Raw genomic sequence first — 20,210 nt, forward strand, 5'->3', positions numbered from 1 at the left:
TCTCTCTAGATCACGGTGTGGGACTCTCTCTCTAGATCACTGTGTGGGTCTCTCTAGATCACTATGTGGGACTCTCTCTCTAGATCACTGTGTGGGTCTCTCTCTCTCTCTCTCTCTCTCTCTAGATCACTGTGTGGGTGTTTCACTCTAGGTCACTGTGTGGGTCTCTCCAGATCACTTGTGTGGTACACTCTCTCTAGATCACTGTGTGGGTCTCTCTCTATCTAGATTACTGTGTGGGTCTCTCTCTCTAGATCACTGTGTGGATCTCTCTCTCTATCGATCACTGTGTGGGACTCTCTCTCTAGATCACTGTGTGGGCCTCTCTCTAGTTCACTGTATGGGCCTCTCTCTCCCCCTCTAGATCACTGTGTGGGTCTCTCTCTCTCTCTCTCCAGATCACTGTGTGGGTCTCTCTCTCTCTCTCTAGATCACTGTGTGGGTCTCTCTCTCTCTCTAGATCACTTGTGTGGGTCTCTCACTCTAGATCACTGTGTGGGTCTCTCTCTCTAGATCAATGTGCGGGTCTCTCTCTCTAGATTACTGTGTGGGTCTCTCTCTCTAGATCACTGCGTGGATCTCTCTCTCTCTCGATCTCTGTGTGGGGTCTCTCCCTAGATCACTGTGTGGGTCTCTCTCTCTCTCTCTCTCTAGATCACTGTGTGAGTCTCTCTCTCTCTCTAGATCACTTGTGTGGGTCTCTCACTCTAGATCACTGTGTGGGTCTCTCACTCTAGATCACTGTGTGGGTCTCTCTCTCTAGATCACAGTGTGGGTCTCTCTCTCTAGATCACAGTGTGGGTCTCTCTCTCTAGATCACTGTGTGGGTCTCTCTCTCTAGATCACTTTGTGGGACTCTCTCTCTAGATCACTGTGTGGGTCTCTCTCTCTCTAGATCACTGTGTGGGTCTCTCTCTCTCTCTCTAGATCGCTGTGTGGGTCTCTCTCTCTCTCTCTCTCTCTCTCTCTAGATCGCTGTGTGGGTCTCTCTAGATCACTGTGTGGGACTCTCTCTCTAGATCACTGTGTGGGTCTCTCTCTCTAGATCACTGTGTGGGTCTCTCTCTCTCTCTCTCTAGATCACTGTGTGAGTATCTCTCTAGATCACTGCGTGGGGCTCTCTCTAGATCACTGTGGGTCTCTCTCTCTAGATCACTGTGTGGGTCTCTCTCTCTAGATCACGGTGTGGATCTCTCTCTCTCTAGATCGCTGTGTGGGTCTCACTCTAGATCACTGTGTGGGCCACTCTCTCTCTCTCTCTCTCGATCACTGTGTGGGTCTCTCTCTCTAGATTACTGTGTGGGTCTCTCTCTCTAGATCACTGCGTGGATCTCTCTCTCTCGATCTCTGTGTGGGCCTCTCTCTAGATCACTGTATGGGCCTCTCCCCCTCTAGATCACTGTGTGGGTCTCTCTCTCTCTCTCTCCAGATCACTGTGTGGGTCTCTCTCTCTCTCTCTAGATTACTGTGTGGGTCTCTCTCTCCAGATCACGGTGTGGGTCTCTCTCTCTCTAGATCACTGCGTGGATCTCTCTCTCGATCACTGTGTGGGACTCTCTCTCTAGATCACTGTGTGAGCCTCTCTCTAGATCACTTTATGGCCCTCTCTCTCTCTCTCTCTAGATCACTGTGTGGGTCTCTCTACCTCTCTAGATCACTGTGTGGGTCTCTCACTCTCTCTCTCTAGATCACTGTGTGGGTCTCTCTCTAGATCACTTGTGTGGGTCTCTCACTCTAGATCACTGTGTGGGTCTCTCTCTCTCTCTAGATTACTGTGTGGGTCTCTCTCTCTAGATCACGGTGTGGGTCTCTCTCTCTCTAGATCACTGCGTGGATCTCTCTCTCGATCACTGTGTGGGACTCTCTCTCTAGATCACTGTGTGAGCCTCTCTCTAGATCACTGTATGGCCCTCTCTCTCTCTCTCTAGATCACTGTGTGGGTCTCTCTACCTCTCTAGATCACTGTGTGGGTCTCTCTCTCTCTCTCTCTAGATCACTGTGTGGGTCTCTCTCTAGATCACTTGTGTGGGTCTCTCTCTCTAGATCACTGTGTGGGTCTCTCTGTCTCAAGATCACTGTGTGGGTCTCGCTCTCTCTAGATCACCGTGTGGGTCTTTCTCTCTCTCTCTCTGGACCACTGTGTGTGTCTCTCTCTTGATCACTGTGTGGGTCTCTATCTAGATCACTTTGTGGGTCTCTCTGTCTCTCTAGATCACTGTGTGGGTCTCTCTCTCTCGAGATCCCTGTGTGGGTCTCTCTCTAGATCACTGTGTGGGTCTCTATCTGGATCACTTTGTGGGTCTCTCTCTCTCTAGATCACTGTGTGGGTCTCTCTCTCTCTCTCTATATCACTGTGTGGGTCTCTCTCTCTAGATCACTGTGTGGGACTCTCTCTCTAGATCACTGTGTGGGTCTCTCTCTCTCTAGATCACTGTGTGGGTCTCTCTCTCTCTCTCTCTAGATCACTGTGTGGGTCTCTCTCTCTCTCTCTATATCACTGTGTGGGTCTCTCTCTCTAGATCACTGTGTGGGTCTCTCTCAAGATCACTGCGTGGGTCTCTCTCTCTCGATCACTGTGTGGGTCTCTCTCTCGCTAGATCACTGTATGGGTCTCTCTCTCTAGATCACCGTGTGGTACTCCCTCTCTCTAGATCGCTGTGTGGTCTCTCTCTTTAGATCACTGTGTGGGTCTCTCTCTCTAGATCACTGTGTGGGACTCTCTCTCTAGATCACTGTGTTTGTCTCTCTCTCTCTAGATCACTGTGTGAGTCTCTCTCTCTCTCTAGATCACTGTGTGGATCTCTGTCTCTAGATCACTGTGTGGGTCTCTCTCTCTAGATCACTGTGTGAGTGTCTCTCTCTCTAGATCACTACGTGGGTCTCTCTCTCTAGATCACTGTGTGGGTCTCTCTCTTGCTAGATCACTGTGTGGGTCTCTCTAGATCACTGTGTGGTCCTCTCTCTCTCTAGATCACTGTGCTGTTCTCTCTCTCTCTAGATGTCCGTGTGGGACACTCGGTCTCTAGATCACTGTGTGGGACTCTCTCTCTAGATCACTGTGTGGGTCTCTCTCTCTCTCTCTAGATCACTGATTGTGTGTCTCTCTCTCTCTAGATCATTGTGTGGGTCTCTCTCTCTCTCGAGATCACTGTGTGGGTCTTTCATCCTAGACCACTGTGTGGGTCTCTCTCTCTAGATCACTGTGTGGGTCTCTCTCTAGATCACTGTTTGGGTATCTCTCTCTCTAGATCACTGTGTGGGTCTCTCTCTCTCTCTCTAGATCACTGTGTGGGTCTCTCTCTCTCTCTAGATCACTGTGTGGGTCTCTCTATCTAGATCACTGTGTGGCTCTCTCTCTAGATGACTGTGTGGGTCTCTCTCTCTCTCTAGATCACTGTGTGGGACTCTCTCTCTAGATCACTCTGTGGGTCTCTCTCTCTCTAGATCGCTGTGTGGGTCTCTCTCTCTCTCTCTAGATCACTGTGTGGGTTTCTCTCTCTAGATCACTGTGTGGGTCTCTCTCTCTAGATCACTGTGTGGGTCTCACTCTCTAGATCAGTGTGTGGGTCTCTCTCTCTCTCTCTAGATCAGTGTGTGGGTCTCTCTCTCTCTCTCTAGATCACTGTGTGGGGCTCTCTCTCTAGATCACTGTGTGGGTCTCTCTCTCTAGATCACTGTGTGGGTCTCTCTCTCTAGATCACTGTGTGGGTCTCTCTCTCTAGATCACTGTGTGGGTCTCTCTCTCTAGATCACTGTGTGGGTCTCTCTCTCTAGATCACTGTGTGGGTATATCTCTCTCTAGATCACTGTGTGGGTCTCACTCTCTAGATCACTGTGTGGGTCTCTCTCTAGATGACTGCGTGGGTCTCTATCTAGATCACTTTGTGGGTCTCTCTGTCTCTCTAGATCACTGTGTGGGTATCTCTCTCTCTAGATCCCTGTGTGGGTCTCTCTCTCTCTAGATTACTGTGTGGGTCTTTCTCTCTCTAGATCACTGTGTGGGACTCTCTCTCTAGATCACTGTGTGGGTCTCTCTCTCTAGATCACTGTGTGGGACTCTCTCTCTCTAGATCACTGTGTTGGTCTCTCTCTCTAGATCACTGTGTGGGACTCTCTGTCTCTAGATCACTGTGTGGGACTCTCTCTCTAGATCACTGTGTGGGTCTCTCTCTCTCTAGATCACTGTGTGTGTGTCTCTCTCTCTCTAGATCACTGTGTGGGTCTCTCTCTCTCTCTCTCTAGATCACTGTGTGGGTGTTTCACTCTAGGTCACTGTGTGGGTCTCTCTAGATCACTTGTGTGGTACACTCTCTCCAGATCACTGTGTGGGTCTCTCTCTCTAGATCACTGTGGGTCTCTCTCTCTAGATCACTGTGTGGGTGTCTCTCTCTCTCTAGGTCACTGGGTGGGTCTCCCTCTCTCTCTAGATCACTGTGTGGGTCTCTCTCTATCTAGATTACTGTGTGGGTCTCTCTCTCTAGATCACTGTGTGGGCCTCTCTCTAGATAACTGTATGGGCCTCTCCCTCTCCAGATCACTGTGTGGGTCTCTCTCTCTCTCTAGATTACTGTGTGGGTCTCTCTCTCTAGATCACGGTGTGGGTCATTCTCTCTCTAGATCACTGTGTGGATCTCTCTCTCTATCGATCACTGTGTGGGACTCTCTCTCTAGATCACTGTGTGGGCCTCTCTCTAGATCACTTGTGTGGGTCTCTCACTCTAGATCACTGTGTGGGTCTCTCTCTCTCTCTAGATTACTGTGTGGGTCTCTCTCTCTAGATCACGGTGTGGGTCTCTCTCTCTCTAGATCACTGCGTGGATCTCTCTCTCGATCACTGTGTGGGACTCTCTCTCTAGATCACTGTGTGAGCCTCTCTCTAGATCACTGTATGGCCCTCTCTCTCTCTCTAGATCACTGTGTGGGTCTCTCTACCTCTCTAGATCACTGTGTGGGTATCTCTCTCTCTCTCTCTCGATCACTGTGTGGGTCTCTCTCTAGATCACTTGTGTGGGTCTCTCACTCTAGATCACTGTGTGGGTCTCTCTCTCTCTAGATCACTGTGTGTGTGTCTCTCTCTCTCTAGATCACTGTGTGGGTCTCTCTCTCTCTCTCTAGATCACTTGTGTGGGTCTCTCACTCTAGATCACTGTGTGGGTCTCTTCTGTAGATCACTGTGTGGGTCTCTCTCTCTAGATCACTGTGTGGGTCTCTCTCTAGATCACTGTGTGGGACTCTCTCTCGAGATCACTGTGTGGGTCTCTCTCTCTCTAGATCACTGTGTGGGTCTCTCTCTCTCTCTCTAGATCGCTGTGTGGGTCTCTCTCTCTAGATCACTGTGTGGGACTCTCTCTCTAGATCACTGTGTGGGTCTCTCTCTCTCGAGATCCCTGTGTGGGTCTCTCTCTAGATCACTGTGTGGGTCTCTATCTGGATCACTTTGTGGGTCTCTCTCTCTCTAGATCACTGTGTGGGTCTCTCTCTCTCTCTCTATATCACTGTGTGGGTCTCTCTCTCTAGATCACTGTGTGGGACTCTCTCTCTAGATCACTGTGTGGGTCTCTCTCTCTCTAGATCACTGTGTGGGTCTCTCTCTCTCTCTCTCTAGATCACTGTGTGGGTCTCTCTCTCTCTCTCTATATCACTGTGTGGGTCTCTCTCTCTAGATCACTGTGTGGGTCTCTCTCAAGATCACTGCGTGGGTCTCTCTCTCTCGATCACTGTGTGGGTCTCTCTCTCGCTAGATCACTGTATGGGTCTCTCTCTCTAGATCACCGTGTGGTACTCCCTCTCTCTAGATCGCTGTGTGGTCTCTCTCTTTAGATCACTGTGTGGGTCTCTCTCTCTAGATCACTGTGTGGGACTCTCTCTCTAGATCACTGTGTTTGTCTCTCTCTCTCTAGATCACTGTGTGAGTCTCTCTCTCTCTCTAGATCACTGTGTGGATCTCTGTCTCTAGATCACTGTGTGGGTCTCTCTCTCTAGATCACTGTGTGAGTGTCTCTCTCTCTAGATCACTACGTGGGTCTCTCTCTCTAGATCACTGTGTGGGTCTCTCTCTTGCTAGATCACTGTGTGGGTCTCTCTAGATCACTGTGTGGTCCTCTCTCTCTCTAGATCACTGTGCTGTTCTCTCTCTCTCTAGATGTCCGTGTGGGACACTCGGTCTCTAGATCACTGTGTGGGACTCTCTCTCTAGATCACTGTGTGGGTCTCTCTCTCTCTCTCTAGATCACTGATTGTGTGTCTCTCTCTCTCTAGATCATTGTGTGGGTCTCTCTCTCTCTCGAGATCACTGTGTGGGTCTTTCATCCTAGACCACTGTGTGGGTCTCTCTCTCTAGATCACTGTGTGGGTCTCTCTCTAGATCACTGTTTGGGTATCTCTCTCTCTAGATCACTGTGTGGGTCTCTCTCTCTCTCTCTAGATCACTGTGTGGGTCTCTCTCTCTCTCTAGATCACTGTGTGGGTCTCTCTATCTAGATCACTGTGTGGCTCTCTCTCTAGATGACTGTGTGGGTCTCTCTCTCTCTCTAGATCACTGTGTGGGACTCTCTCTCTAGATCACTCTGTGGGTCTCTCTCTCTCTAGATCGCTGTGTGGGTCTCTCTCTCTCTCTCTAGATCACTGTGTGGGTTTCTCTCTCTAGATCACTGTGTGGGTCTCTCTCTCTAGATCACTGTGTGGGTCTCACTCTCTAGATCAGTGTGTGGGTCTCTCTCTCTCTCTCTAGATCAGTGTGTGGGTCTCTCTCTCTCTCTCTAGATCACTGTGTGGGGCTCTCTCTCTAGATCACTGTGTGGGTCTCTCTCTCTAGATCACTGTGTGGGTCTCTCTCTCTAGATCACTGTGTGGGTCTCTCTCTCTAGATCACTGTGTGGGTCTCTCTCTCTAGATCACTGTGTGGGTCTCTCTCTCTAGATCACTGTGTGGGTATATCTCTCTCTAGATCACTGTGTGGGTCTCACTCTCTAGATCACTGTGTGGGTCTCTCTCTAGATGACTGCGTGGGTCTCTATCTAGATCACTTTGTGGGTCTCTCTGTCTCTCTAGATCACTGTGTGGGTATCTCTCTCTCTAGATCCCTGTGTGGGTCTCTCTCTCTCTAGATTACTGTGTGGGTCTTTCTCTCTCTAGATCACTGTGTGGGACTCTCTCTCTAGATCACTGTGTGGGTCTCTCTCTCTAGATCACTGTGTGGGACTCTCTCTCTCTAGATCACTGTGTTGGTCTCTCTCTCTAGATCACTGTGTGGGACTCTCTGTCTCTAGATCACTGTGTGGGACTCTCTCTCTAGATCACTGTGTGGGTCTCTCTCTCTCTAGATCACTGTGTGTGTGTCTCTCTCTCTCTAGATCACTGTGTGGGTCTCTCTCTCTCTCTCTCTAGATCACTGTGTGGGTGTTTCACTCTAGGTCACTGTGTGGGTCTCTCTAGATCACTTGTGTGGTACACTCTCTCCAGATCACTGTGTGGGTCTCTCTCTCTAGATCACTGTGGGTCTCTCTCTCTAGATCACTGTGTGGGTGTCTCTCTCTCTCTAGGTCACTGGGTGGGTCTCCCTCTCTCTCTAGATCACTGTGTGGGTCTCTCTCTATCTAGATTACTGTGTGGGTCTCTCTCTCTAGATCACTGTGTGGGCCTCTCTCTAGATAACTGTATGGGCCTCTCCCTCTCCAGATCACTGTGTGGGTCTCTCTCTCTCTCTAGATTACTGTGTGGGTCTCTCTCTCTAGATCACGGTGTGGGTCATTCTCTCTCTAGATCACTGTGTGGATCTCTCTCTCTATCGATCACTGTGTGGGACTCTCTCTCTAGATCACTGTGTGGGCCTCTCTCTAGATCACTTGTGTGGGTCTCTCACTCTAGATCACTGTGTGGGTCTCTCTCTCTCTCTAGATTACTGTGTGGGTCTCTCTCTCTAGATCACGGTGTGGGTCTCTCTCTCTCTAGATCACTGCGTGGATCTCTCTCTCGATCACTGTGTGGGACTCTCTCTCTAGATCACTGTGTGAGCCTCTCTCTAGATCACTGTATGGCCCTCTCTCTCTCTCTAGATCACTGTGTGGGTCTCTCTACCTCTCTAGATCACTGTGTGGGTATCTCTCTCTCTCTCTCTCGATCACTGTGTGGGTCTCTCTCTAGATCACTTGTGTGGGTCTCTCACTCTAGATCACTGTGTGGGTCTCTCTCTCTCTAGATCACTGTGTGTGTGTCTCTCTCTCTCTAGATCACTGTGTGGGTCTCTCTCTCTCTCTCTAGATCACTTGTGTGGGTCTCTCACTCTAGATCACTGTGTGGGTCTCTTCTGTAGATCACTGTGTGGGTCTCTCTCTCTAGATCACTGTGTGGGTCTCTCTCTAGATCACTGTGTGGGACTCTCTCTCGAGATCACTGTGTGGGTCTCTCTCTCTCTAGATCACTGTGTGGGTCTCTCTCTCTCTCTCTAGATCGCTGTGTGGGTCTCTCTCTCTAGATCACTGTGTGGGACTCTCTCTCTAGATCACTGTGTGGGTCTCTCTCTCTCTAGATCACTGTGTGGGTCTCTCTCTCTCTCTAGATCACTGTGTGAGTATCTCTCTCTCTAGATCACTGTGTGGGTCTCTCTCTCTAGATCACTGTGTGGGTCTCTCTATAGATCACTGTGTGGTTCTCTCTCTCTTAGATCACCGTGTGGTACTCTCTAGATCACTGTGTGGGACTCTCGCTAGATCACTGTGTGGGTCTGTCTCTCCCTAGATCACTGTGTGGGTCTCTCGCTCTCTCTAGATCACTGTGTGGGTCTCTCTATCTCTCTAGATCACTTGTGTGGGTCTCTCTCTCTAGATCACTGTGTGGGTCTGTCTCCCTAGATCAATGTGTGGGTCTCTCCCTAGATCACCGTGTGGTACTCTCTCTCTCTAGATCACTGTGTGGTTCTCTCTCTCTCTAGATCACTGTGTGGGTCTCACTCTAGATGACTGTGTGGGCCTCTCTCTCTCTAGATCACTGTGTGGGTCTCTCTCTCTAGATTACTGTGTGGGTCTCTCTCTCTAGATCACTGCGTGGATCTCTCTCTCGCTCTCTGTGGGGTCTCTCCCTAGATCACTGTGTGGGTCTCTCTCTCTATCTAGATCACCGTGTGGGTCTCTCTCTCTCTCTAGATCACTTGTGTGGGTCTCTCACTCTAGATCACTGTGTGGATCTCTCTCACTAGATCACTGTGTGGGTCTCTCTCTCTAGGTCACTGTGTGGGTATCCCTCTCTCTAGATCACTGTGTGAGTCTCTCTCTAGATCACTTTGTGGGTTGCTTTCTCTCTCTAGATCCCTGTGTGGGTCTCTCGCTCTCTAGATCACTGTGTGTGTGTGTCTCTCTCTCGATCACTGTGTGGGTCTCTCTCTAGATCACTGTGTGGGTCTCTCTCTCTCTAGATCACTGTGTGGGTCTCTCTCTCTCTCTCTAGATCACTGTGGGTCTCTCTCTCTAGATCACTGTGTGGGTCTCTCTCTCGAGATCACTGTGAGGATCTCTCTCTCTAGATCACTGCGTGGGTCTCTCTCTCTAGATCACTGTGTGGGTCTCTCTCTCTCTAGATCACTGTGTGGGTCTCTCTCTCTAGATCACCGTGTGGTTCTCTCTCTCTAGATCACTGTGTGGTTCTCTCTCTTTCTAGATCACTGTGTGGGACTCTCTGTCTCTAGATCACTGTGTGGGTCTCTCTGTCTCTAGTTCACTGTGTGGGACTCTCTCTCTAGATCACTGTGTGGGTCTCTCTCTCTCTAGATCACTGTGTGGGTCTCTCTCTCTCTCTCGAGATCACTGTGTGGGTCTCTCTCTCTAGATCACTGTGTGGGTCTCTCTCTCTAGATCACTGTGTGGGTCTCTCTCTCTAGATCACTGTGTCGGTCTCTCTCTCTAGATCACTGTGTGGGTCTCTCTCTCTCTAGATCACTGGGTGGGTCTCCCTCTCTTTGGATCACTGTGTGGGCCTCTCTCTCTTGATCCCTGTGTGGGTCTCTCTCTCTCCAGATCTCTGTGTGGGTCTCTTTTTCTCTAGATTACTGTGTGGGTCTCTGTCTCTCCCTTGACCACTGGGTGGGTCTGTATCTCTCGAGATCACTGTGTGGGTCTCTCCCTAGATCACTGTGTGGGTCTCTCTCTCTCTAAATTACTGTGTGGGTCTCTCTCTATAGATCACTGTGTGGGTCTGTCTCTCTAGATCAATGTGTGGGTCTCTCTCTAGATCACTGAGTGGGTCTCTCTCTAGATCACTTTGTGGGTCGCTTTCTCTCTCTAGATCCCTGTGTGGGTCTCTCTCTCTCTAGATCACTGTGTGAGTCTCTCGCTCTCTAGATCACTGTGTGTGTCTCTCTCTCTAGATCACTGTGTGGGTCTCTCTAGATCACTGTGTGGGTCTCTCTCTAGATCACTGTGTGGGTCTCTCTCTTTAGATTACTGTGTGGGTCTCTCTCTCTAGATCACTGTGTGGGTCTCTCTCTCTAGATCACCGTGTGGGTCTCTCTCTCTAGGTCACTGTGTGGGACTCTCTCTCTAGATCACTGTGTGGGACTCTCTCTCTAGATCACTGTGTGGGTCTCTCTCTCTAGGTCACTGTGTGGGTCTCTCTCTCTAGATCACTGTGTGAGTCTCTCTAGGTCACTGTGTGGGTCTCTCTCTCTAGGTCACTGTGTGGGTCTCTCTCTCTCTCTCTCTCTCTCTAGATCACTGTGGGTGTCTCTCTCTAGATCGCTGTGTGGGTCTCTCTCTCTAGGTCACTGTGTGGGTCTCTCTCTCTAGATCACTGTGTCGGTCTCTCTCTCTAGATCACTGTGTGGGTCTCTCTCTCTCTAGATCACTGGGTGGGTCTCCCTCTCTTTGGATCACTGTGTGGGCCTCTCTCTCTTGATCCCTGTGTGGGTCTCTCTCTCTCCAGATCTCTGTGTGGGTCTCTTTTTCTCTAGATTACTGTGTGGGTCTCTGTCTCTCCCTTGACCACTGGGTGGGTCTGTATCTCTCGAGATCACTGTGTGGGTCTCTCCCTAGATCACTGTGTGGGTCTCTCTCTCTCTAAATTACTGTGTGGGTCTCTCTCTATAGATCACTGTGTGGGTCTGTCTCTCTAGATCAATGTGTGGGTCTCTCTCTAGATCACTGAGTGGGTCTCTCTCTAGATCACTTTGTGGGTCGCTTTCTCTCTCTAGATCCCTGTGTGGGTCTCTCTCTCTCTAGATCACTGTGTGAGTCTCTCGCTCTCTAGATCACTGTGTGTGTCTCTCTCTCTAGATCACTGTGTGGGTCTCTCTAGATCACTGTGTGGGTCTCTCTCTCTCCCTAGATCACTCTGTGGGTCACTCCCTAGATCACTGTGTGGGTCTCTCTCTAGATCACTGTGTGGGTCTCTCTCTTTAGATTACTGTGTGGGTCTCTCTCTCTAGATCACTGTGTGGGTCTCTCTCTCTAGATCACCGTGTGGGTCTCTCTCTCTAGGTCACTGTGTGGGACTCTCTCTCTAGATCACTGTGTGGGACTCTCTCTCTAGATCACTGTGTGGGTCTCTCTCTCTAGGTCACTGTGTGGGTCTCTCTCTCTAGATCACTGTGTGAGTCTCTCTAGGTCACTGTGTGGGTCTCTCTCTCTAGGTCACTGTGTGGGTCTCTCTCTCTCTCTCTCTCTCTCTAGATCACTGTGGGTGTCTCTCTCTAGATCGCTGTGTGGGTCTCTCTCTCTAGGTCACTGTGTGGGTCTCTCTCTCTAGGTCACTGTGTGGGTCTCTCTCTCTCTCTCTCTCTCTAGATCACTGTGTGGGTGTCTCTCTCTAGATCGCTGTGTGGGTCTCTCTCTCTAGATCACTGTGTGGGTCTCTCTCCCTCGATCACTGTGTGGGTCTCTCTCTTGATCACTGTGTGGGTCTCTCTTTCTCTTTCTGTTTCTCTCTCCATTCAACGTGCAGGTTTTGAACCCTGTCTGTTGCTGTCGACAGAGATTTTTAAAAGAACTAAACCCCACACCTGCCATCTTCAGGGGATTCAGCGATGGTAATGCCATTGATTGTCAAGGGGAGATAGTTAGATTCTCTCGTGTTGGATATGGTCATTGCCTGGCATTTGTGTGGTTCAAATGTTACTTTGTCAGTCAAAGCTTGGATATTGTTCAGGTCTTGCTGCATTTGGACATGGGCTGCTTCAATGTCTGAGGAGTTGCAAATTGTGCTGAACATTGTGCAATTATCAACTAACATTCCCACTTCTGATCTTGTGATGGAAGGAAGGGCAATGATGAAGCAGCTGAAGATGGTTGGACCAAGGCACTACCCTGAGGAACCCCTGCAGTGATGTCCTGGAACTGAGATAACTGACATCAAACAACCACAATCCTTTGTGCCAGGTATGATTCCAACCAGTGGAGGGTTTTCCCCGTGATTTTCACTGACTCCAGTTTTCCCAGAGCTCCCTAATGTCATACTCAGTCAAATGCTGTCTTGATGTCAAGGGCAGTCACTCTCACCTCACCTCTGGAGTTCACAATGAGGTCAGGGGCTGAGTGACCCTGGCACAACCCAAACTGAGCATCTGTAAACAGGTTGTTGCTGAACAAGTGCCGGTGATAGCACTGTTGATGACCCCTGACATCACTTTACTGATGATTGAGAGTAGACTAATGGGGCAGTAATTGGCTGGGTTGCATTTGCCCTGTTTTTTTGATGCAGGACATCCCTGGCCAATGTTCCACATTCTCAGGTTGCTGCCAGTGTTGTAGCTGTAGTGAAACAGTTTGGCTAGGGGCTTGGCAGGTTCAGGAGCACAAGTCTTTAGTACTATTGCGTGAATATTGTTAGGGCCCATAGCTTGCAGTGTCCAGTGCCTTCAGCCATTACTTGATGTCATGTGGAGTGAATCAAATTTGCTGAAGACTGGTATTTATGATGCCAGTAACTTCTGGAGGAAACTGAGATGGATCATCCACTGGGCACTCCTGGCTGAAGGTTGTTGCAAATGCTTCAGTCTTATCTTTTACACTAATGTGCTGGGCTCCTCCATCACTGAGGATGGGGACATTTGTAGGCATCTTCCTTCAATAACTTGTTTAATTATCCTCCATCATTCACGGCTGGACGTGGCAGGACTGCAGAGCTGAGATGTGATCTATTGGTTATGGAATCGCTTAGCTCTGCCTATTGCTTGCAGTTTGTGCTGTTTGGCACACGTAGTCCTGCATTGTAGCTTCACCAAGTTGACACCTATTTTCTAGATATGCTTGGTGCTGCCCCTGGTTTGCCCTCCTGCACTCTTCATTGAGCCAGGGTGTGGTGGTATGTATTAGGGGTAATACGGTACACCAGGAATGTCGAGGAGCTATTGGAGGACAGATGCTGGATCCCGATTGGATCCTCCACCTACTGGGCTCCACCCAGATAGGAGGGGTATAAGAACCTGGGTTTAATCCCCGCAGCTGCATTCTGTGACTGAGCTGCTGGGGAACGTGTCTGAACAAGTCTGCTCAACAAAGCCTCGATTGAAGTTCTTTACGTCTCGCCTCGTGTGTGATCGATGGTGCTACAATTTATTGAGCAGACTTAAAAAGGAATATGGAGCTCCGGATCACCCTGGAGTGCCTGCGAATCAGCCCCCACGCAGCAAACGCAACATCGGCGTTTAAGCACTGGCTGGCGGGCTTTGAGGGATACCTCCGAACAGCCCCCGGCAGACCAACAGAAGACCAGAAGATACAGGTCCTACATTCCAGAGTGAGTCCCGAAATCTACTCACTCATCGAGGGCGCAGGAGAATTCCCAGAGGCGATCAACTTGCTGAAAGAGACCTACATTCGGCCCGTCAACCAGGTCTACGCACGCTACCAGCTCGCGACGAGACGACAAATCCCCGGGGAATCGCTAGACAAATTCTTCAATGCTGTAACGATCCTGGGACGAAACTGCAACTGCCCAGCGGTTACGGCGAACGAACACACGGAGCTCCTGATCAGAGGCGCGTATGTAGCAGGTTTGGCATCATCGCAAATTCACCAGAGACTTTTAGAGAAAGACTCTCTCGGGCTCACAGAGGCACGGGCCCTCGCAGCCTCCCTCGACGTGGCCTCCCAAAACGCCCGCGCCTATGCCCCTGACCGCGCTCCAGCCCCTTGGGCTCCGTGGACCCCCGCTGCGACCGACCCCCCGGCAACCCCAACCCCTCCACAAGCGTGCGCAGCCAGAATCCCAGACCACCCGGGGGGCCCCCGCTGCTACTTTTGCGGGCAGTCAAAACACCCCCGCCAACACTGCCCGGCCCGCTGGGCCACCTGCAAAAGCCGCGGTAAAAAGGGGCACTACGCAGCGGTGTGCCAGTCCCGTGGGGTCGCCGCTATCTCCGGGGAACAAATGGGACCACGGGCTCAACCCCCCCAGCGACCCACGGGCGGCCAACGGGTGCCGCCATTTTGGACCCCGGACACCACGAGGGGGGGACGGGCGCCGCCATCTTCCTACCCACAGGCCGCGTGCGATCCATGAGAGCGGCCATTTTGTCCACCCCCGGCCGCATGCGACTCATGGGAGCGGCCATTTTGTCCACCCCTGACCGCGTGCGATCCATGGACGCCGCCATCTTGGCTGACAGGCAAGGACCCCGGCGTGGACGGCTCCACACTGCCTGAAGACAACGATCTGATACACCAACCACGTTTGGCATCGGTGACCCTCGACCAGTCGCGGCCCCGGACGCTCCAGGCGACAACGACAAAGGTGCTGGTGAACGGCCATGAGACGCCGTGTTTGATCGACTCGGGGAGCACGGAGAGTTTTATTCACCCGGACACGGTAAGACGCTGTTCCCTTGTAATTCGGCCAAGCACCCAAAAAATCTTCCTGGCGGCGGGGTCCCACTCCGTTGAAATCAAAGGGTTCTGCATCGCAAACCTAACGGTGCAGGGGAGAGAGTTCAAAAATTACCGGCTGTATGTCCTTCCCCACCTCTGCGCTCCCACCCTACTGGGGTTGGACTTCCAATGCAACCTCCATAGCTTAACATTCAAATTTGGCTGCCCTATACCCCCACTGACGATCTGCAGCCTCGCGACACTCTAGGTCGAACCGCCCTCCCTGTTTGCGAACCTCACCCCGGATTGCAAACCCGTCGCCACTAGGAGCAGACGGTACAGCACCCAGGACCGGACGTTTATCAGGTCCGAAGTCCAGCGGCTGCTGAAGGAAGGCATAATCCAGGCCAGCAATAGTCCCTGGAGAGTCCAGGTGGTAGTAGTGAAGACAGGGGAGAAGCAAAGGATGGTCGTAGACTACAGTCAGACCATCAACAGGTACACGCAGCTAGATGCGTACCCTCTTCCCCGCATATCCGACATGGTCAATCGGATTGTACAGTACAAGGTCTTCTCCACCGTGGACCTTAAGTCCGCCTACCACCAGCTCCCCATTCGCCCCGGTGACCGCAAGTACACTGCCTTCGAAGCAGACGGGCGGCTATACCACTTCTTAAGGGTTCCATTCGGCGTCACGAACGGAGTCTCGGTCTTCCAACGAGAGATGGACCGAATGGTCGACCAGCATGGTTTACGGGCCACGTTCCCGTACCTCGACAACATCACCATCTGCAGCCACGACCAGCAGGACCACGACGCCAACCTCCGCAAATTCCTCCAGACTGCTAACGCCCTCACCTCACCTACAACGAGGAAAATTGTGTGTTTAGCACCAACCGTCTAGCCATGCTTGGCTACGTAGTGCGTAATGGAGTGATAGGCCCCGACCCCGAATGCATGCGCCCCCTCATGGAATTCCCTCTCCTCCACTGTACCAAAGCCCTGAAATTCTGCCTGGGCTTCTTTTCTTATTACGCCCAGTGGGTCCCCCAGTACGCAGACAAGGCCCGCCCACTAATCCAGTCCACTACTTTTCCCCTGTCGACAGAGGCCCGTCAGGCCTTCAGCCGCATCAAAACGGATATCGCAAAGGCCACGATGCGCGCCATCGACAAGTCCCTCCCCTTCCAAGTCGAGAGCGACGCGTCCGACGTAGCTCTGGCGGCCACGCTCAACCAAGCAGGCAGACCCATGGCCTTTTTCTCCCGGACCCTACACGCTTCGGAAATTCGCCACTCCTCAGTAGAAAAGAAGGCCCAAGCCATAGTGGAAGCTGTGCGACATTGGAGGCATTACCTAACCGGTAGGAGATTCACTCTCCTCACTGACCAACGGTCGGTAGCCTTCATGTTCGATAATGCACAGCGGGGCAAGATAAAAAACGACAAGATCCTGCGGTGGAGGATCGAACGCTCCACCTACAACTACGAGATCTTATACCGTCCCGGAAAGCTGAACGAGCCGTCCGATGCCCTATCCCGCGGCACTTGTGCCAACGCACAAGTGGACCGTCTCCAAGCCCTCCACGAGGACCTCTGCCACCCGGGGGTCACTCGTTTCTACCACTTCATAAAGGCTCGCAACCTCCCTTACGAGGACGTCCGAACAGTCACCAGGAACTGCCAAATCTGCGCAGAATGCAAACCGCACTTTTTCAGGCCAGATAGAGCACACCTGATAAAGGCTTCCCGTCCCTTTGAACGCCTCAGTTTGGATTTCAAAGGCCCCCTCCCCTCCACCGATCGCAACACGTACTTTCTTAACGTCGTTGACGAATACTCCCGCTTCCCCTTCGCCATCCCCTGCCCCGACATGACCGCGGCCACGGTCATTAAAGCCCTCGGCACCATCTTTACCCTGTTCGGTTTCCCTGCCTACATCCATAGCGACAGGGGGTCCTCCTTCATGAGTGACGAGCTGCGTCAATTCCTGCTCAGCAAGGGTATAGCCTCGATCAGGACGACCAGCTACAACCCCCGAGGGAACGGGCAGGTAGAGAGGGAACGTCTGGAAGACTGTCCTACTGGCCCTACGGTCTAGGAGTCTCCCAACTTCCCGCTGGCAGGAAGTCCTCCCGGATGCACTTCATTCTATCCGGTCCCTGCTGTGTACCACCACTAACCAAACACCTCACGAGCGCCTCCTTGTCTTCTCTAGGAGGTCCGCTTCTGGAACGTCACTTCCGACCTGGCTGGCGGCCCCGGGACCCATCCTGCTCCGGAAACATGTGCGGACGCACAAATCAGACCCGCTGGTGGAAAAGGTACATCTACTCCACACAAACCCGCAGTACGCCTAGTGGCGTACCCAGACGGCCGACAGGACACGGTCTCTCTGCGGGACCTGGCGCCCGCCGGAGCTCCCCCCCCCCCCCCCCCCCAACACAAATCACCTCCCCCTCACTCCCGCCGGTGCACCCCACAGCCACCCCTTCCCGGGGGGGATCGGTCCTCCTCCCAGGCCCGTCCAGGAGTAAGGAAACAGAAGGGGACAGCGCGATGCTCCCAGAGTCAACCGGACCCGAGCCAGCACCACCACCACCACCCGGGCTGAGACGATCGGAAAGGGCGACCAGAGCACCATCTCGACTCATCGAATCGACTTAAGATGTATATAATTCAGTGGCCCAGTAAAGCGGCATTGTTGTAAATAGTTAACGCTGCAAATCGGGTAAAATGTGAATAATTCAGTGGCCCAGTAAAAGCGGCATGGTTGTATATAGTTCAATGGTTAAGGTACCGACCCTGTAAACCTATACCACCATACCACCCACCACCCCGCCGGGTTCTTTTTTAACAAGGTGAGAATGTGGTGGTATGTATTAGGGGGAATACGGTACACCAGGAATGCCGAGGAGCTATTGGAGGACAGATGCTGGATCCCGATTGGATCCTCCACCTACTGGGCTCCACCCAGATAGGCGGGGTATAAGAACCTGGGTTTAATTCCAGCAGCTGCATTCTGTGACTGAGCTGCTGGGGAACGTGTCTGAACAAGTCTGCTCAATAAAGCCTCGATTGAAGTTCTTTACGTCTCGCCTCGTGTGTGATCGATGGTGCTACACAGGGTTGATCCACTGGCTTGGTGGTAATGGTAGAGTGGAGGATGTGCCGGGCCATGAGCTTACAGATTGTGGTTGAGTACAATTCTGCTACAGCTGATACCCCACAGTGCCTCATAGTAGCCAGTCTCGAGTTGCTAGATCTATTCAATGTCTATCCCATTTAGCATGGTGGTAGTGCCGCACAAAACGATCTAAGTGAAGATGGGACTTTGTCTCCACAAGTACTGTGCGGTGGTCACTTCTACCGATAAGGTCATGGACAGATGCAGAAGGCAGGTTGGTGAAGGTGTGGTGAAGTACGTTTTTCCCTCTTGTTGGTTCCCTCACCACCTGCCACAGGCCCAGTCTAGCAGCTGTGTTCTTTATGACTCGGCCAGCTTAGCCTATAGTGGTGCTCCCCTCCCTATCATTTCCCATTCCCAATGAACCAAAGTCATGAGCATTACAAACCCATGGGAGTTCCGGCCATACAATGTCTCCATGCTCATACACTAAGAATGAAAATCTAAGTTAATTAATCTGCACCTACTTCACAATGTGCTGCAACTTCTGTTAAAAGTGCACAATCCAGGAAGAAGATACCATAGCACAATGTATAAAGCGTGCACGGACATTACTTTGAGCTAATATATAGGTATCAGCCTTGGCTCAGTTGCAGTGATTTTGCTTCTATGTTAGAAGGTTGTGGGTTTCTGCCCACTGCCGGCGGGAAAATTGAATCGTAACGACCAGAGAATTCCGGCACCTGTCTGCTTCTTCAAGCAGACATTCAAGATGACATAATCACTATTTGAAACAGAGCAATATGCCCCAGTCAACATTTATCCCTCAATCACCATTTCACAAAACAGGTATCTGCCCATTTATCTCACTGCTGGCGTGAGACTTGGCTAGGGTGCAATCTCTGCCTACATTAGAATAGTGATTATACTTAAAGAATTAGCTGGAATTAATTAGAGGTTACGAAAGGCATTAAACAAATGCAAGGTTTTTTTTATCTCATATCATTAGTTGTGTGTGTAGTAAGCAGTCACCTAAAGTAAATGGTAATAACATTTCCTGTCTGTGACTGAACCAGTGGCAAGTTTTGTCTACCAATGTAACTTCAGCTGCCGACTGGAAAGGGACCAGGAAAGAATGCTCATGCACATTCGGCCCGCACACGCCCTGCACTATGATGTGAAACAAACCTAGGGACATAGGTAAGCCAAGGTAAACAGTACAGTTGCAAAGTCAGCTGACCTGTGACGGGCTGGTGACACTGATCTCGGGAACAAAGTTGTCCTCAAAGAAGTTGATAATGTTTTCCTGGTGCAGCTCCTTTGTTGGGGTGAGCTTTGGAGGTGGAGGGACCGGAGGCCCTCTTCTCAGCTAGACACAGCAGGGAGAAATGAGAAGTTAAAGGGAAAGGAATGAAAACAAGTCTGGCACACAGGCAACAGTATCAAAGAGAACAGATATCATAATCCGTGCTCCCAGGAACTCTACTGTGAGGAACCGGAGACTCAAGTACTCCATCAGTGGGCTGTCTTTACCTTCAGGTTGACACATAAACTGGATCTCAACACCAACAGTGTTTAGGTGAAAACACGGAGCTTTAATACAACAACAAAATCAACCTCTATGATGTGTAATATAAAATGGTCATGGCCATATGCCAACGGATCCCCAGCCACCAGAGTGTGATGACATGTAATGCCGCTGGATTTCCTATTGTTTAGTTATATTGGAGGCCGGAATAGGCCTTAAGAATGGACACTTGTGATATCATGCTGTCAATTTTCAGAAAGCCAGTTATAATGGAGGGCCAGTTTTGAGCAGGTGAGCAGCTGAAACTTACCCACCGCTGTTATGCCAGAAATGAGGCAAGCGGTCCAGAGTCCTGCTGACAACATCAGGATCATCTGATGGTTCGTCCTGTGGGATTGAAAACTTGACCCACTTCCTTGCTGTGTCGAGCAGGGACACTCACCGCTGCTTCCCGATCAGGCAACTGCGGTAAAATTGCACTCAGATCCCGATGATCTCATCAGGTGCATAAGTTAAAAATGACCCCAGCCGCTTTGGTGGGTGCCTCCTTAGGTAAATGACCTGTGCAATTTTAACTACCTGTCAGTTTTCATAAGGTGGGGAGGATTGAAATCATTGTCAAGAGTCTCTGGAATTTCAATGGGGCACAAGGATGTGTCAATTATTGTGTTCATATTTTGGGGTGGAACTTAGGGTTTGGTGGATTTTCACTCTGTAAACAATGGCCCAAACACTTGCTGGGTGGCAGAACTAATAGATATTGA

At 51.0% G+C, this 20,210-nt stretch overlaps 1 protein-coding gene across 5 annotated transcripts in view; it reads right to left on the reverse strand.

Moving 5' to 3' along the window:
* The window catches only part of amph (amphiphysin), a 452,493-nt gene that overhangs the window by 190,903 nt on the left and 241,380 nt on the right, over positions 1 to 20,210 (reverse strand). For all 5 annotated transcript variants that reach the window (XM_072467226.1, XM_072467225.1, XM_072467224.1 and 2 more), the window contains exon 11: positions 19,159 to 19,287. In XM_072467226.1, the coding sequence (XP_072323327.1) occupies positions 19,159 to 19,287 (129 nt within the window). The remainder of the gene's footprint in view (positions 1 to 19,158; positions 19,288 to 20,210) is intronic.

Source organism: Scyliorhinus torazame, chromosome 11 (genome assembly GCF_047496885.1).
Source record: "Scyliorhinus torazame isolate Kashiwa2021f chromosome 11, sScyTor2.1, whole genome shotgun sequence".
NCBI classification, from domain to species: Eukaryota; Metazoa; Chordata; class Chondrichthyes; order Carcharhiniformes; family Scyliorhinidae; genus Scyliorhinus; species Scyliorhinus torazame.